Source organism: Antennarius striatus, chromosome 10 (assembly GCF_040054535.1).
Source record: "Antennarius striatus isolate MH-2024 chromosome 10, ASM4005453v1, whole genome shotgun sequence".
Lineage (NCBI taxonomy): Eukaryota > Metazoa > Chordata > Actinopteri > Lophiiformes > Antennariidae > Antennarius > Antennarius striatus.
Genome location: NC_090785.1, coordinates 18,532,501 through 18,546,163, shown reverse-complemented (window position 1 = coordinate 18,546,163; position 13,663 = coordinate 18,532,501). Strand labels below are relative to the sequence as shown.

At 42.9% G+C, this 13,663-nt stretch overlaps 1 protein-coding gene and 1 pseudogene across 3 annotated transcripts in view; both read right to left on the bottom strand.

Moving 5' to 3' along the window:
- Positions 1-4,207: 4,207 nt before the first annotated feature.
- On the bottom strand, positions 4,208-6,148 carry LOC137602407 (uncharacterized; annotated as a pseudogene).
- A 3,103-nt stretch (positions 6,149-9,251) lies between these two features.
- Positions 9,252-13,663, bottom strand: part of LOC137603037 (protein phosphatase 3 catalytic subunit alpha-like) — a 36,708-nt gene continuing 32,296 nt past the window's right edge. For 2 of the 3 annotated variants that reach the window (XM_068326220.1, XM_068326221.1), the window contains exons 13-14: positions 13,271-13,318; positions 9,252-11,553 (exon numbers count right to left, since the gene is read on the bottom strand). In XM_068326220.1, coding sequence (XP_068182321.1) covers positions 11,375-11,553; positions 13,271-13,318 — 227 coding nt within the window. In that variant the 3' untranslated portion in view covers positions 9,252-11,374. The remainder of the gene's footprint in view (positions 11,554-13,270; positions 13,319-13,663) is intronic. The other variant, XM_068326222.1, reaches the window with a different exon arrangement.

Genomic DNA, 13,663 nt, shown 5'->3' with positions numbered 1-13,663 from the left:
AAACTCGTAAACACGGGTGGTGTCAGGTGTCTTGTGACTGTTTTTTTTCTTCTATTTTTATGCCCAGAGCACTAAAACACAGCTCAGAACATCTGCATTATCCTGCCTAGAATCTTTTCTGCTGAATGAATTGAGATAAAACTAACATTTCAGTGATTATTTTTTTGTCAAGATTTGAAATTAAATAAGAAAGTTAAATAGCTAAACACAGTTTCACAAGCTTAAACTGTTAAGCAAATAGTCGCATCAATAAACCTCTAAACTAATTTAATAAATTTTAAACAGGCTTTGACAAGAGACCACATTCTGTTGCAACAACTTCCTCAGCAACAAGACGGTCTATCTATTTGGTCTGTCAGTCTATTACATATTCATTTCTCCTTTGAATTGATACTGATAATAATGACAGGAATTTATCACACGTATTTCCACCTCCACAAGGTCTGAACTTGTTGTCTTTTCCTATTCCTGGAGAGGTAGCTTCTCAGAATATAGAGGTCAAGTCTGTCCACGCTGCTCTGCTGCTCATGGAGGCAGAAAAGCACCCGTCTGTCGGTGGAGCACCCGGTAGTCCACAATTGCCTGGTGGGAATATGAGAAGATTTTTCTTTCTCATCATGTCTCCGATCATTTTTTGTTCCCTCTAACTAAAAGACTATTATGGTAAATAGGTCAATAAAGTAACTAAAGAAAAGTTATCATCTGACAATCTGATCATCATTCATTTCAGTGGAATACTGGGCAACAAAAAATTCATAAAAGGTTCTAGAAATACACAAACCTATTTGTCAGCGCTCATGAGGATAAGCTAAAAGCTGAAATCCTCCGTCTGGATCATGATATGTGGAGTGTGTAAGGCAGGGGTGTAACTACCCCCTAATGTTAAATAACTGAATTTATTACTTATTCAAGTTACAAATATTACAGTTGCACAGAAAAAAAACATGTTTGCTTGTTTCTCTGTTATAACATAAATCTTTTTAATTTATCAGGTTATTAAACTCAGAGAACTCTATCAATCAAGGATCAAACTATCCAAGGGAATAAAAACAAATACCATAAAACACAAGTTAGGATGTGTTTACGCATACATCTTGTCAAAGATAAAATGGGCTTCATTACTGCATTGTGGGAAATATAGTTTCTGCTCAAAGCACACTTTTGACCTATTTATTTTTAAACACTGACTTTTTTTATTCTTACGGGCCACATAAAATGATGTGGCGGGCCACATTTGGCCCCTGGACCTTGAGTTTGACACATGTGGTGTAAGGTGTGGAGTGTGTAAGGTGTGGAGTGTGTAAGGTGGGGAGTGTGTGAGGTGTGGAGTGTGTAAGGTGTGGAGTGTGTAAGGTGGGGAGTGTGTAAGGTGTGGAGTGTGTAAGGTGTGGACGTAGTTACGTTTCATCCTCCCGTCTGTCTGCTGGGCAGGATGAGTTTGAGTTTATTTGGACGCTCCTGCTCCAAGACTGAGGAGCCAGTGATGCTGTGATCACCTCACACCCTGTTTACACACACACACGCACGCACACGCACACACGCACACACACATTATATGTACAAAAAAAAATCCTTTAAAAGCTTGTGAGACTCTGGCACCAGAAACATGCATTACCACGTGTCACCGTTAGATGGCGCTGCCGTTGCTGCGCTATAATGGTGCTCCTCTCCGCTAGTGCATTCACAGCTTGAACCAGGAGGTGGGAGTCACAGCTCGCCTCATACATATCACAAAATGTTCATGTGAAGACACGAGAGAAAAACTCCTTACAGTTTTGAAGTCCTGCTAATCATCACACTCTGTAACGCTTTTAAATATGATCACAATGTTTATTTAAATCTGGGTCATTTAAGCTAAACTTAAACCTAAACAGAGATTAAGTAAAATCCTTGAAGAAAATAGTCAGATCAAGCTATGATGGAGTCAACTATTATAAACAGCCATTTACTGTGCAATTTAAAAGTCATCACCTTTATGTGTAAAATCCTTGTATGTGAAATAACCACAGCCGTCAGATATTTTTTCTGAAGTGAAAACTTTATTTACTTATGAGATGACATATTATTGAATACCTCAAACTTGAATTAATATTACAGTATCATCTCCTAAGTCAGACAGCCGTTTCCACCTTACTGACTGCACTGTAAAAAAACAAAAAAAACATGTCAGATTCAGCCATAACGTTTGTCACTTTGATATGACTGCAGGCTATTTCTGGCCTCATATGAAACTCAAGAGTGCTTTCAAGCAGTCCAAATATCTTTTCACTCAGCTAAACTACAGAGATGATTTAGAGTTCAGTCATTGTTAGATATGTGACATCAAACATATTGAATTTAGAGCACATTGACGCGCTGTCATGAAATATTCAAAGAACACATACAGCAGCGGTCCCGTGGGTCTGTCACTTCACTGGGACTGTTTCTCTCTGCATCACAGCACACAGCTAGCAGGTAGGTGAGACGGTAGGTCCTCTGACTGACTGTTTCAGGCTGGGTTAGTGTGTCTGTCTTACTATAGGGAAATGTTTTTAAAATAAGACGGCTAACTTCAGTGCATCCAGAAATTCTGTCCTTTTCCAACCCAATTTAATAATATAATTTAAGATAATAAAGAATCTTATTTACAGTATCTCAATGGAGTTTTCTGCATTTTGTTGACATCATGCTGGGATATCAAACAATGAAATGATATCATCTAGCTATTATTCCAAAATGTATGCTGCGCTATCAATTAATGGAGGATTGTGTGATCTGTAGGTTTTACAGGAGGAGGTAGAGTTAACATCGCTCTACCTCCTCCTGCTCCTCCACTACTTTGCGCAGCGTGCTTGTAGACCTTCTTCATTGTTGGGTAGGTTGTCATCCTTGTCCTCTAGCTTTATAAAGTATTTTTAAGTGTTGTCATCATCAAGAATAAGGAGGTCACTGGATCAGTGGCCGCAGAAGAGACACTGGCTTTATGTAGGTGTGAAATAGTGCAACAGAGGCGGCCAGCCTACACACTCGCTCAGGTGAGCATCACTGGGTGCAGAGCAAGGTGCAATACCACAACCCTTTAAACCATATGAGTTAAATGTTAACCAAGCTTAATATTTGATATTAACATACAGGTTAGAAGCTACTTCAAATAGGTAGAGTCTATGCAATTAAAGTGATTTCATTGGGCAGGTTCGGCCCACAAACTGGTATTCCCAGACATGGAAACCCCTCACCTCTGCTCAGGAAGTAGAGAAAAGGACATTCCTGAACCATTCTCCACAAAGGTTGGTCGTATTTTTAGCTGTATTTCAAAGCAGTAGCAGGAGACGGATACAGATGGGTCTGAGGTATAGCTAGAATTCCATCTATAATGCCGCCAGCTTCTATGAGTAGACTGTGGTGATCTTCATGCAGAATTATGTTGTAATATTTGCGTGTGTTATGAATATTGTGATTGATAAAGACATTCTCAGCATGTTCTTACTTCAGAGGTGTCACACCAGTTAAAACCAGATGATTCTTATCAGTGTCCATTTATAAGGACTGTTATCTATCAAGTGTAGAGTTCTTCAACTAAATGCTATTCCTCTTGAACAGGACAGCAGCACGAGTGGCAAACTTTAGGTTAAGTTCCTTTCTTATTGTGAGCAGTTCTCCTTAAACCTGCAGTCAGGTTTAGCAGCTTCACAGCATACTGATAGGATACTGATTGATGTTATTCTCCACATGCATGAACAATCCTTTAACACCTAATATTTTAAATTCATATAATATTTGGTTAATTTTTCATGAGGTGTTTTTAATGCCTGGAGGTAAGCGCACCAATCTCACAGTGTATATTATGATCCATAAATAAATTAAATAAAATATAGTGTAAATTTGTACAAACAAAGGCGATAGCTGGACCCAAACTTTGTTTCACCATGAGCGCCAAGAGGCTGCAAGGTCAAATTATTATGTCTATCAGTTCATCAGCAGGAATGACGCCTTTCAAATCACACTCATTGACCCATTGTGGTTATAAAAATAAGGGACTGTTCATCCCATTATTAAAATGCAGTATTGTGCCCACAGACATAACTGTGGATTGTCGTCAGTAAAAAGGTCATAAGTTTTGTAAATTGACACTGTATATGAAATAGTTCTTCAATACACCTTACGGTGATACTTGGACACGTCATCAGTGATGAACCCGAGTTCATTGGGTGTTTCAGGTCTTAAATCATCAGACATCTTCGCATGGGCGACCCAGCCGGGGGCGATCACTCCCCGGCTTGTGTCCAAGTAGCGCACCACGGATCCCCCCTACGGATCCACAGCCACCGCAAGGCCTTTTTCTGTGGCCTCAAGGTTTGAACACTCTGGAGTGAATGACCAGCGAAACCTCTGCACCCGATTTCAATGGGCTCGCTGCGGGCTTTCCAGCCGTTTCTTTGGCACTCACTGGTGAGCTCAGAGTATTTGGCTCTCTTGTGTTCATTGGCCTCATCAATATGGACCTATCATGGGACAGACAGTTCCAATAGGACCACTTTCTTGGTGGACTCCGATGTTAACACCATGTCTGGGCGGAGTGAAGTGGTAGCTATGTTGGTTGGAAACTTGAGTTGCCTACTCAGGTCAGCTCACCAATCATGAGCGGTAGCAAGGAGCCCTCATGAAGAGTTTGGCTGATGGTTTGCCTTCTGACCCGCTTTCACAAACATGATTGGCTGCTTCGGGGCGGCTTGGGCCTTTCTGTTCTGTATCGCTGTGCAGATGGAATCCACCAGGGATTTTAAAACTTGGTTGTGGCGACAGCGATACCGCCCCTCTCCTAACGCCTTTGGGCAGCAACTCAGGATGTGCTCTGTGGTGCCCCTACTCTGGCATAACTTGCAGTCCGGAGTGTCTGCCAGGCCCCAGGTGCGAAGGTTAGCAGGACTTGGGGAAACGTCGTAGACGGATTGTATGAGAAAACTTTATGCGCAGAGATTCAGCTCTCCAGAGCTCTGCCCAGGTGAGTTTGCGAGGATCCACATGCTCCCACCTAGTCCACGACCCTTGCTTGGACATGCTGACCATCTTGCTGCAGCGTTCTTCCTCCATCCTGGACCAGTTGTTGCTTCTCCTTTCCACAGACACGGTTGTAGCGTGGTTTGGGAAAACTGCCAAGGCCTGCCCTTCCCATTGCCATGGTTCCGACCAAGGTTTTATGCCTCTGCCTTGCCTCTGCTCTGCTGACGGCTTCTTGTGCTTGCCACTTCCTCCCCGTCTTGACAAGGATCCCTGCGGAGGCCACCTTTGTGTCTGCCGAGTCCCTGTACATCATCACCTCTCTGAAGCGGGTGACTTTGAACTCCTCTGTCAGTCCACTGACGGGAAGGTGCAGCTTGTTGGAATGGCCATACAGGGCAATGCTGCTTAAGGACCGAGGTAGCCCCAGCCATCTCCTGAGAAACTGGCTGATGGTCTTTTCTAGTGTCTCTACCATTGTTACTGGTACCTCGTAGACTAACAGGGGACAGAGTATTCTAGGCAGGACTCCGTGCTGGTACATCCAGGCCTGGAATTTTCCTGGGAGACCGGATTTGTCAGTGGCTGTGAGCCAGAATGACAAGACACTCTTTGTCTGCTTTACTGCAGCTGTATCCTTCAGGGAGCTGTCAAAGATTTTGCCCAGACTTTTGACGGGCTTTTCAGTCACTGTTGGTATCTTGGTCCCTCCCAGCGTAAAGCAGAAATGGTCGGCCACTTTACCTTTTTTCAGGACCAGAGACCTGGACTTTGCTGGCTTGAAGCTCATTTTCGCCCATGTGATCAGCTTCGCAAGCCCCTGAAGGAGCCAACTGCACCCAGGAACAGATGTAGTCATCACTGTTAAGTCGTCCATGAAGGCTTTTATTGGCGGCTGCCGGTTCCCTGATCTTGACTTGGGCCCTTTGCATTCGACGCCAGCCGACTTAACAGTCATCTTCATGGCCAAGGGGAAGAGAGAAACCGAGATTGCACAGCCAGTGATTATATCCTTCTCCAGGCGGTGCCAGGCGGATGTTACTTGGCCTGAGGAGACTCTTGTGCTGAAGTCGAAATAATCAATGATGAGGTTGCAGAAATTCGCATGAACATGGTGTCTTGTTAGTGCTGTCTCAACAAGCTAGTGCGGGATAGATCCGTATGCATACATTTTTTGGCATTTCAAACATTTAAAGCAGTTTAATTAAATTAAATGGAAGTCAGATCTTACTAGAATAACAGCAATATAAGAGAATAAATACACATTTAGTTCTAGGTTGCGCCATCCTGTAAGCAGACAAACACCCCAGAAGAGCTGAATCAGTCAGACTGATGGGAATTTTCTTTTCCAACAGGTCTCCCCTTTACAGAACCATACTGAACTCCTTCCCTCCGCAACAGCTACTATGGTCCACATGAGAATTACCATGGTAACCCAAATAAATAACCTTTCAGGGGATGTCTGTGTAGGTTCGGGATATGGTTAGAATTAGGGTTAGGCTATAGGTTGTTCAGTTCTGTAGGAGCCTCTTGGATGAGAGATGAAATATCTTCAACTGCTGACTAATTTTTCTCTTTGATTAACCTTTGAGGAGAGAAACATGATTCTTTCCATTGCTTCTTGCAGAACACATGTAGGTACAGCAACAATGAGGCTGAGGAATGAGGTGATCCTAACCCTTAACCCTAACCCCTAAACCTAACCCTAAACCCTAACCCTAACCTTCACCTTAACAGTAAACCCTAACCATAACCTCTAACCCCTAACCCTAAAAACTAACCCTAACTCTAACTCTAACCCTAACCCTAAGTCTAATCCTAAACCTAACCCTAACCCTAACCCCAAACCCTAACCCTAACCACTAACCCTAAACCTAACCCCTTACCCAAATCCACAAATCCTAACCCTAACACTTAACCCTAACTCTAACCCTAACCCTATCCGTAACCCTAACCCTAAACCTCAACCTGAACCCTAACTCTAACCCTAATCCTAACTCCCCTAACCCTAAACCCTAACTCTAACCAATAACCCTAAACCTTAAACCCTAACCCTAACCTAACCACTAACCCAAAACCACAAATCCTAACCCTAACCCTAACACTTAACCCTAACTCTAACCCTAACCCTCTCCCTCTAACCCCAACCCTAAACCTTAACCCGAACACTTAACTCTAACCCTAATCCTAACCCTAACTCTAACTGCTAACCCTAAACCTTAAACCCTAACCCCTAACCCAAACTCTAACCCTAACCTTAACCCTAACTCCCCTAACCCTAAACCCTAACCCTAACTTTAACCCTAACCCTAAACCCCAGACCCTACCCCTTACCCTAACCTTAACCCTAACCTTTACTCCAACCCTAACCCTAAACCCTAACAGTAACTGCTGACCCTAACCCTAACCTCTAACCCCAAAGCCTAATCCTGACCCTAAACCCCAACCCTAACCACTAACCCTAAGCCTTAAATCCCCTAACCCTAACTCTAACTTTAACCCTAACCCCAACTCTAACCCCCCTAACCCTAAACCCTAACCCGCTAACCCCAACCCGTAACCCTAACCCTCACCCCAATCCTAACCCTAAGCCCCAACCCCCAAACCCTAACACCACTCCTAAAAAAATCACCTTTTTTCTGATCCCTTATTTCTCATGGATATATTTTTAGTTGTATATTTTAAGTGTACATCTATGCAACAAAGTAAAGTCTCAGTTGTAACACACTGTCTCTGAGTTTAGCCAGAAATACCTGTTGTACTACCTGATGTCTGCTGGGAGGGAAATCCAGCATTTGATATATCAGGGGAGAGGTTGGTCCAACTCCATTTGTGGCACAACACAAAAAAGCACGTAGAGAATCAATGCTTTGTTTGATGTGATCCAGCTAGAGGATATCCCATATTTTCTATTTTGTTTCCTCTACTCCTTCCCCCTCTACCTGTTTGTTCACCAGTTAACAGGTCAGGTTAAAAGGGGATGACAAGAAGTAAGGAGGGGTAGAGATGAAGACAACTGTTTTATGCATAATATCTAAGGTTTTTATTTATTTTAGATGTGTCAAGAGAGCCTCCAGTCAGCTGGTGATTATTGTCAAATACATGCAGATGTAGCCAACATCAGATTAGCTTCATTTTCTTATGAAAGATTTTTCTTACTTGTAGCCTAGAGAGCCTTGACTTCACAGCTGGTAGCAGAGGAGGAGAGACAGGGGCTTTGGGACCAGTGTTAACATGAATGCCATGCTTAACCTTTTCAAAGGCTCTTTAAAGATCCCTTCAGCATCACTGACATTTTCCAATTGTGTTTATTTTAACAGATTATAAACTAACCGTTTAGCACTGATTATAGTCATCTGTCTTGCTGCTGCTCAAGACAGATGTCCTTCTACTCAGATCAATGACAAAGTTAAACGTGACACATGGTGTTATAAAATTGCTTGTTGGTGACTCATTATGTGGCTATACAGCACCACACTGACACAGGGTCATACATTTAAAAAAATGTAAACCCTAGGAATTGAAATAGAGGTCCAGTTCCTCATCCTAACCCTAACCCATCAGGGTGGAGCAGTCCTACATTTCCACCTTCCAATGAAGTGTTGAATGAAGATCTCCTCCTACCAAGATATTTTCTGATCCAGCAGATATAAATCATCACACAGGCCACTCTTTATAGTCTTATAAATCATGCTTTTTATGTCATAACTTGTAGATTCCTTTGTGAACTCCGGAAAATTTTCTGATATGGTAAAACTTCATTATTAAACACAAAAATGTCAGTTCTTATGGTTCCTTCCTGACCTTGAATGTAATTTTACTGGACAAAATCCTTTCATTCAGTGATTCACACCTAAGCCTGTAGGAGTGAATGTTGTGAATTTAGAGTCACCATCACCTGTGTGACCAAGTGCAAACTGTACAGTCATGGTACCAGGACCTCTACCCACTGCACCAGCATGTGATATCATCCCTATTATTACTATTAGTATTTATTTTTCTGTTATTTTTATTATATTTATGATTAATGCAAAATAATGAACTGTTTTAACTATTCCTTTTTTTGAAGGTTTGGTGTGAATCTGGAAAAGGCTCACATAAAACAAAAAAAATTTTAAAAAAAATGTTCCTGCTGATTTCCTGTGATTATTATAGTCTGAAACATTCTGTTTGCAGCTGAATGACTAAAGCCTTCAGTTTGTTCTTTATGTCTCTGCATCATCAGGAATATGTCTGGTCAGAACCATGCTCAATAAATGATCAGTATCCATACCAAAGGTTCATGCATATTTTATTCAAGAGTAAAAAAGTGGATCGTCCCATGGGGCATGCTTACAGTGTTAGTGACTGGGGAGTCAAAACAGAAAGAGAGAGAGACTGAGAAACAGAGAGAGAAGGAGAGAGAGAGAGAGATTATGAAAGTCAGAACCGTGGCACATTTTCTATGGCACAGGGTCTCCCAGGGGGGGTTCACCTCTCTCAAAGAAGCACAACAAGATCAACCAAGGAGAAACGTAACATGAAGAGCAACCAGCAGAGAGAGCTTAAATATTAAGAATAATGTCCATAATAAATAGAATCATAGTAATAATAGAATCATAGAGAGAGTACACTTTTCCTGTTTAATTGTGACGGTAACACACCAGCGCCCTGTTAAAATATGTCTCGTTTCATTTTGCTTCGAACAGCTCAAATGTTAACCATGCAATCATGCTCTTGGCTGCCTGAACGCCTGTGCCTCTGGATATAGTATGGTCATTCATCAACGTTTAATATTTGTTTATCATTATTCATATTTATCCTTAAAAACAACTCCTGTACATCGTCAACGAAGAAAGGGGAGAACGTGGACCCGACACTTTGAATAGAAGTCGTCTGTACAGTGTTGAAAGAAACCAGAAACACAGGTTGTGAAAAAAAAAAAAAAAAAAAGCAAAAGAAAATGTGAAAATAACAAACAGAATGAATACAAAAAAATAAATTAACATTATGTACAAAATAAATTATCCATTATTCCTCAGTTCATTTATATTAGCCAATAAAACAAAAAGAAAAATATTCCTACCATAGTGAAACACAGAGCACAAATATAATCTTCACATTATTATCAAAGAACTTAACTCTGCATGCACTGATGCGTTGATATAAATGCTTTACAAAGACCATTTCTTCCAATTTCCTCTCGTCATCTTGGCTGCTGCCGTAAACAGGAGAGTCCGTTTCCTCTGTGAAATTTCATCTCTCGCTTTTCAAGCCTTCACTGCTGCTGTAGCAGACAGCAACACGGGGAAGAGAGCAGGATGTAGAAGGAGAATGGATTGAGTATGACTTCACATTACAGCTCCCCCCCCCCCTGGCTGAAGCTTCCTGCTGCCGCTGTCCTGCATCCTGTGACCACACGCATCAGATGTGCAATAAAACCTCTCTATGTAACCTATTTACACCCAACAGGTAGGGAGAAACGGTTCCGTGAACTCCGCTCGGGGGCCCAGTTTCAAGCCTTTTCCCCAGAGCTGACTGGTCTGGGACCAGTTTGGAGGGTGGGTCCTCCATCAGAGGATGGTGCAGTGTAGGACTACAAAACCAAACAGGAACCTCCTTATGAGGGGGAAAGGAAAACAAAGGCTCAGATTAGACTGTAGATGAGATGATATCCACAAATCTCTCTGCAACGGGTACACCATCGCACCGCGAGTCGAAGTTCTTCTCACTGTGGCCTGACTGATCTTCTCATGTTTACAAATGAAAATACAATTTCAAATATCACCGCACCGACATTTACATGTTGAAGCATGTTGCACGTATGCAGGCAGGCGTATCCACATCCCTACCAAGTCAATGAATTGCACGTTTGAATCCACTTCCTGTTTTTTGGGGGGGGGGGGGGTGGGTCTAAACAGGAAATGGAAGCATACACATCTTTAATGCGCCGCCCCCTGATCGCCACCCCACCCTTGCAAAAACTTGACCCCAGCCAACAAAACACACACCGACACAGCTCACGTCATGCTGACACTACCAAACCACAGGCATTCCCCAATGTACACATTCCTTCTGCTTTGCGTGGGGATCGTTTTCATAGTTCTCTTGACGTTGTTGTTCAGGTAGGTGGGAGTTGTAGTTCTCTAGGTGGGGCCCATCAGTTCAGTGAGGACACTCAGCTTTTGGTGGTCAAGTCCAGGTTCGGTCATGCCTTTACATAAAGCTGAGGGTAATGGGAGAAGGGTAGGCCATCATGTGTGTGTGTGTGTGTGTGTGTGTGTGTGTGTGTGTTTGGTGTATGAAGTACCGTGTTACTGTGTGTTTGATGTTTCCTGTGTATATATGTCTATGTACATAAATCTATAATATGGTACCGTATCAGTTGTAGGTATGATTGTGGGCGTATTCAGGTCCATCACTGTATATTGCTGTTGCTGTCGGTGCCGTTGGGCTCTCCCATGTTCATGCGGCCCATCGACAGGCCCACGCTGTTGACGGCGTCGCGTCGCGGAGGCATCCTCTCATTGATCCGGTCCAGACCTTTAGCCTCCTCGAAACTGCTGATCCGGTGCTGCGGGGAGAAGCCTCGGATGGCTGCAGACACACACACACACACACACACACACACACACACACAAACACACACACAAACACACACAGGCGCAGAGTCAATATTTAACCAAATGTTTAGTAGAATCTTGTGTATCCAAACCCTGGAAGTGTTCAGAGCACAGACACGGATTGAAATTCCAAACAGCCTTTTATTGGTTGATGAAATGTGACACTTTTTGGTGTCTTCTTATTTCTACTTTTGATTGATTTCACATTGACACACCATCAAGAAGATTTCATTAAATTTGATCGCGTTTGTGCTCCATGTATCAGAAGGTTATTATTGGTTTGGATATACAAGGTTGTGTTACATGTGGACGTCTACACACTAAGTTAGTGTTCATTTATTGTCTGAATGCTGGGATGTGAATGACATCACCACGATACACACTTCAGTTTCAGGTCTATAATCTCTCTTTAAAGTCCTCTAATTTATAGAATGAATGAATAATTTTAAAATTGCCCTTTAATTTCAAAATAGGAAAGATCTAACTACTATGTCCAACAACCCGGTTCACCCAAATGAAGGAGAGCCTCTTCCATCGTGAAGGCTTCAGATCTGTGTGTGAGGCGGTCTGTTCGGAGAGCAGCTACCCACAAACACTCCGCTGTGCTTCACAGCAGACATTTGACACCCAGATACAAACCATTACATAACAGGAATAAAACACAAAGTGAGATATCCATAATTTATTTGTTCAAAACAAATTATGGGCTGTAGTTCAGATAAGACAGCACTGAAGGTACAAACATGAAAGCGTGCAGTATAACGGCTGAACCTGTGAACACACACTATAGGACATTAAACACAAGCACCATGACCACAATCTGTTCAGCAGCACCGGACAGCCTGGCTGACCCGTTCCCTTCCTCCTGTTAACGTCAGGAAAACATGGCAACGTGCTCCGGAAGGGTTTTCACTGAGATTTGATCGTCGCCTTCAGCAAATGACTCAAGTGTTTTCACATGAACAAGTTCAGAACCAGCCTCACCTCGTCATGTGACTGAAGTTCAGGGGTCAGGTCATGTGACCATTTGCTGAAGAAGGTCACGGGATATGTATGAAAGCTCAGAGCGTGTAGAATAAATTTATGGTGCTGATCAGGCGTGACCGAGGACGCCTCGGATCGCTGGTGAACAGATTGATCACATGTCCATCTGGTCCAGAACTACAGTAGCAATATAAAGACCGGGACACGCCGCGGGCTGCAGGTCTGAGTGACCCTGACAGCCGGCACAACACCCACTCCCACCCACAACCCTGCACTGTAGTGTGTGTGTGTGTGTGTGTGTGTGTGTGTGTGTGTGTGTGTGTGTGTGTGCATCAGCAAAAGTGTGTGATGTGTGGATGAGATGGATGTAAATGATTTTGCACATTGGAAAGGAGGTGCAACGGTGTTTGCTGTTTCCCAAGAGAAGGAAAGAGAAATGTGTGTGTGTGTGTGTGTGTGTGTGTGTGTGTGTGTGCGTGTGTGTGTGAGTGTGAGTCTTCAAGGTGGTGGCTTTGGCGAGATGAGGTTTAATGTTTTGTTGTGAGCATTAATGTGGTTAGAAGAATTCAGTGCATCATGGGTAAGGAAAATCTATGACCTTATGAGCATGGGCGGCTGAACATACACACACACACACACACACACACACACACACACACACACACACATACACGCGCACATACACAATGCAATGAGTGGTATTTTACCTTCAGCGTCCTTAACTGTCTCGATGGCTTCTATGGCCTCAATGGTAGCTGAAGAATGGGCAGAGAAAAGAGAAGAAGAGGAAGGAAGTAGGAGAGGAAGAAGATGAGGAAAGATGAAGTGCAAAGAAAGAAGAAGGAGAAGGAGAGAGGAGTGAAGGCTGAAACATGCTTCTCTGCAGTTGCATGTAAATGTCTTGGTGGGAGTCGTCCCTGACAGGAAAGATTCTCCAGACGTCCAGAAACAACCATCAGTCACAGAACCTCCAGTTGCTCAGTGTGGAAACGCACCACATTTTACCTTTGGTGTTCACTCATGACTGGATAACATGGTAGTTAAAGGCTAAATGTGTGGCCGCACTGACTTGGGAGATCCTGCTTTGAAACAAACCCAAC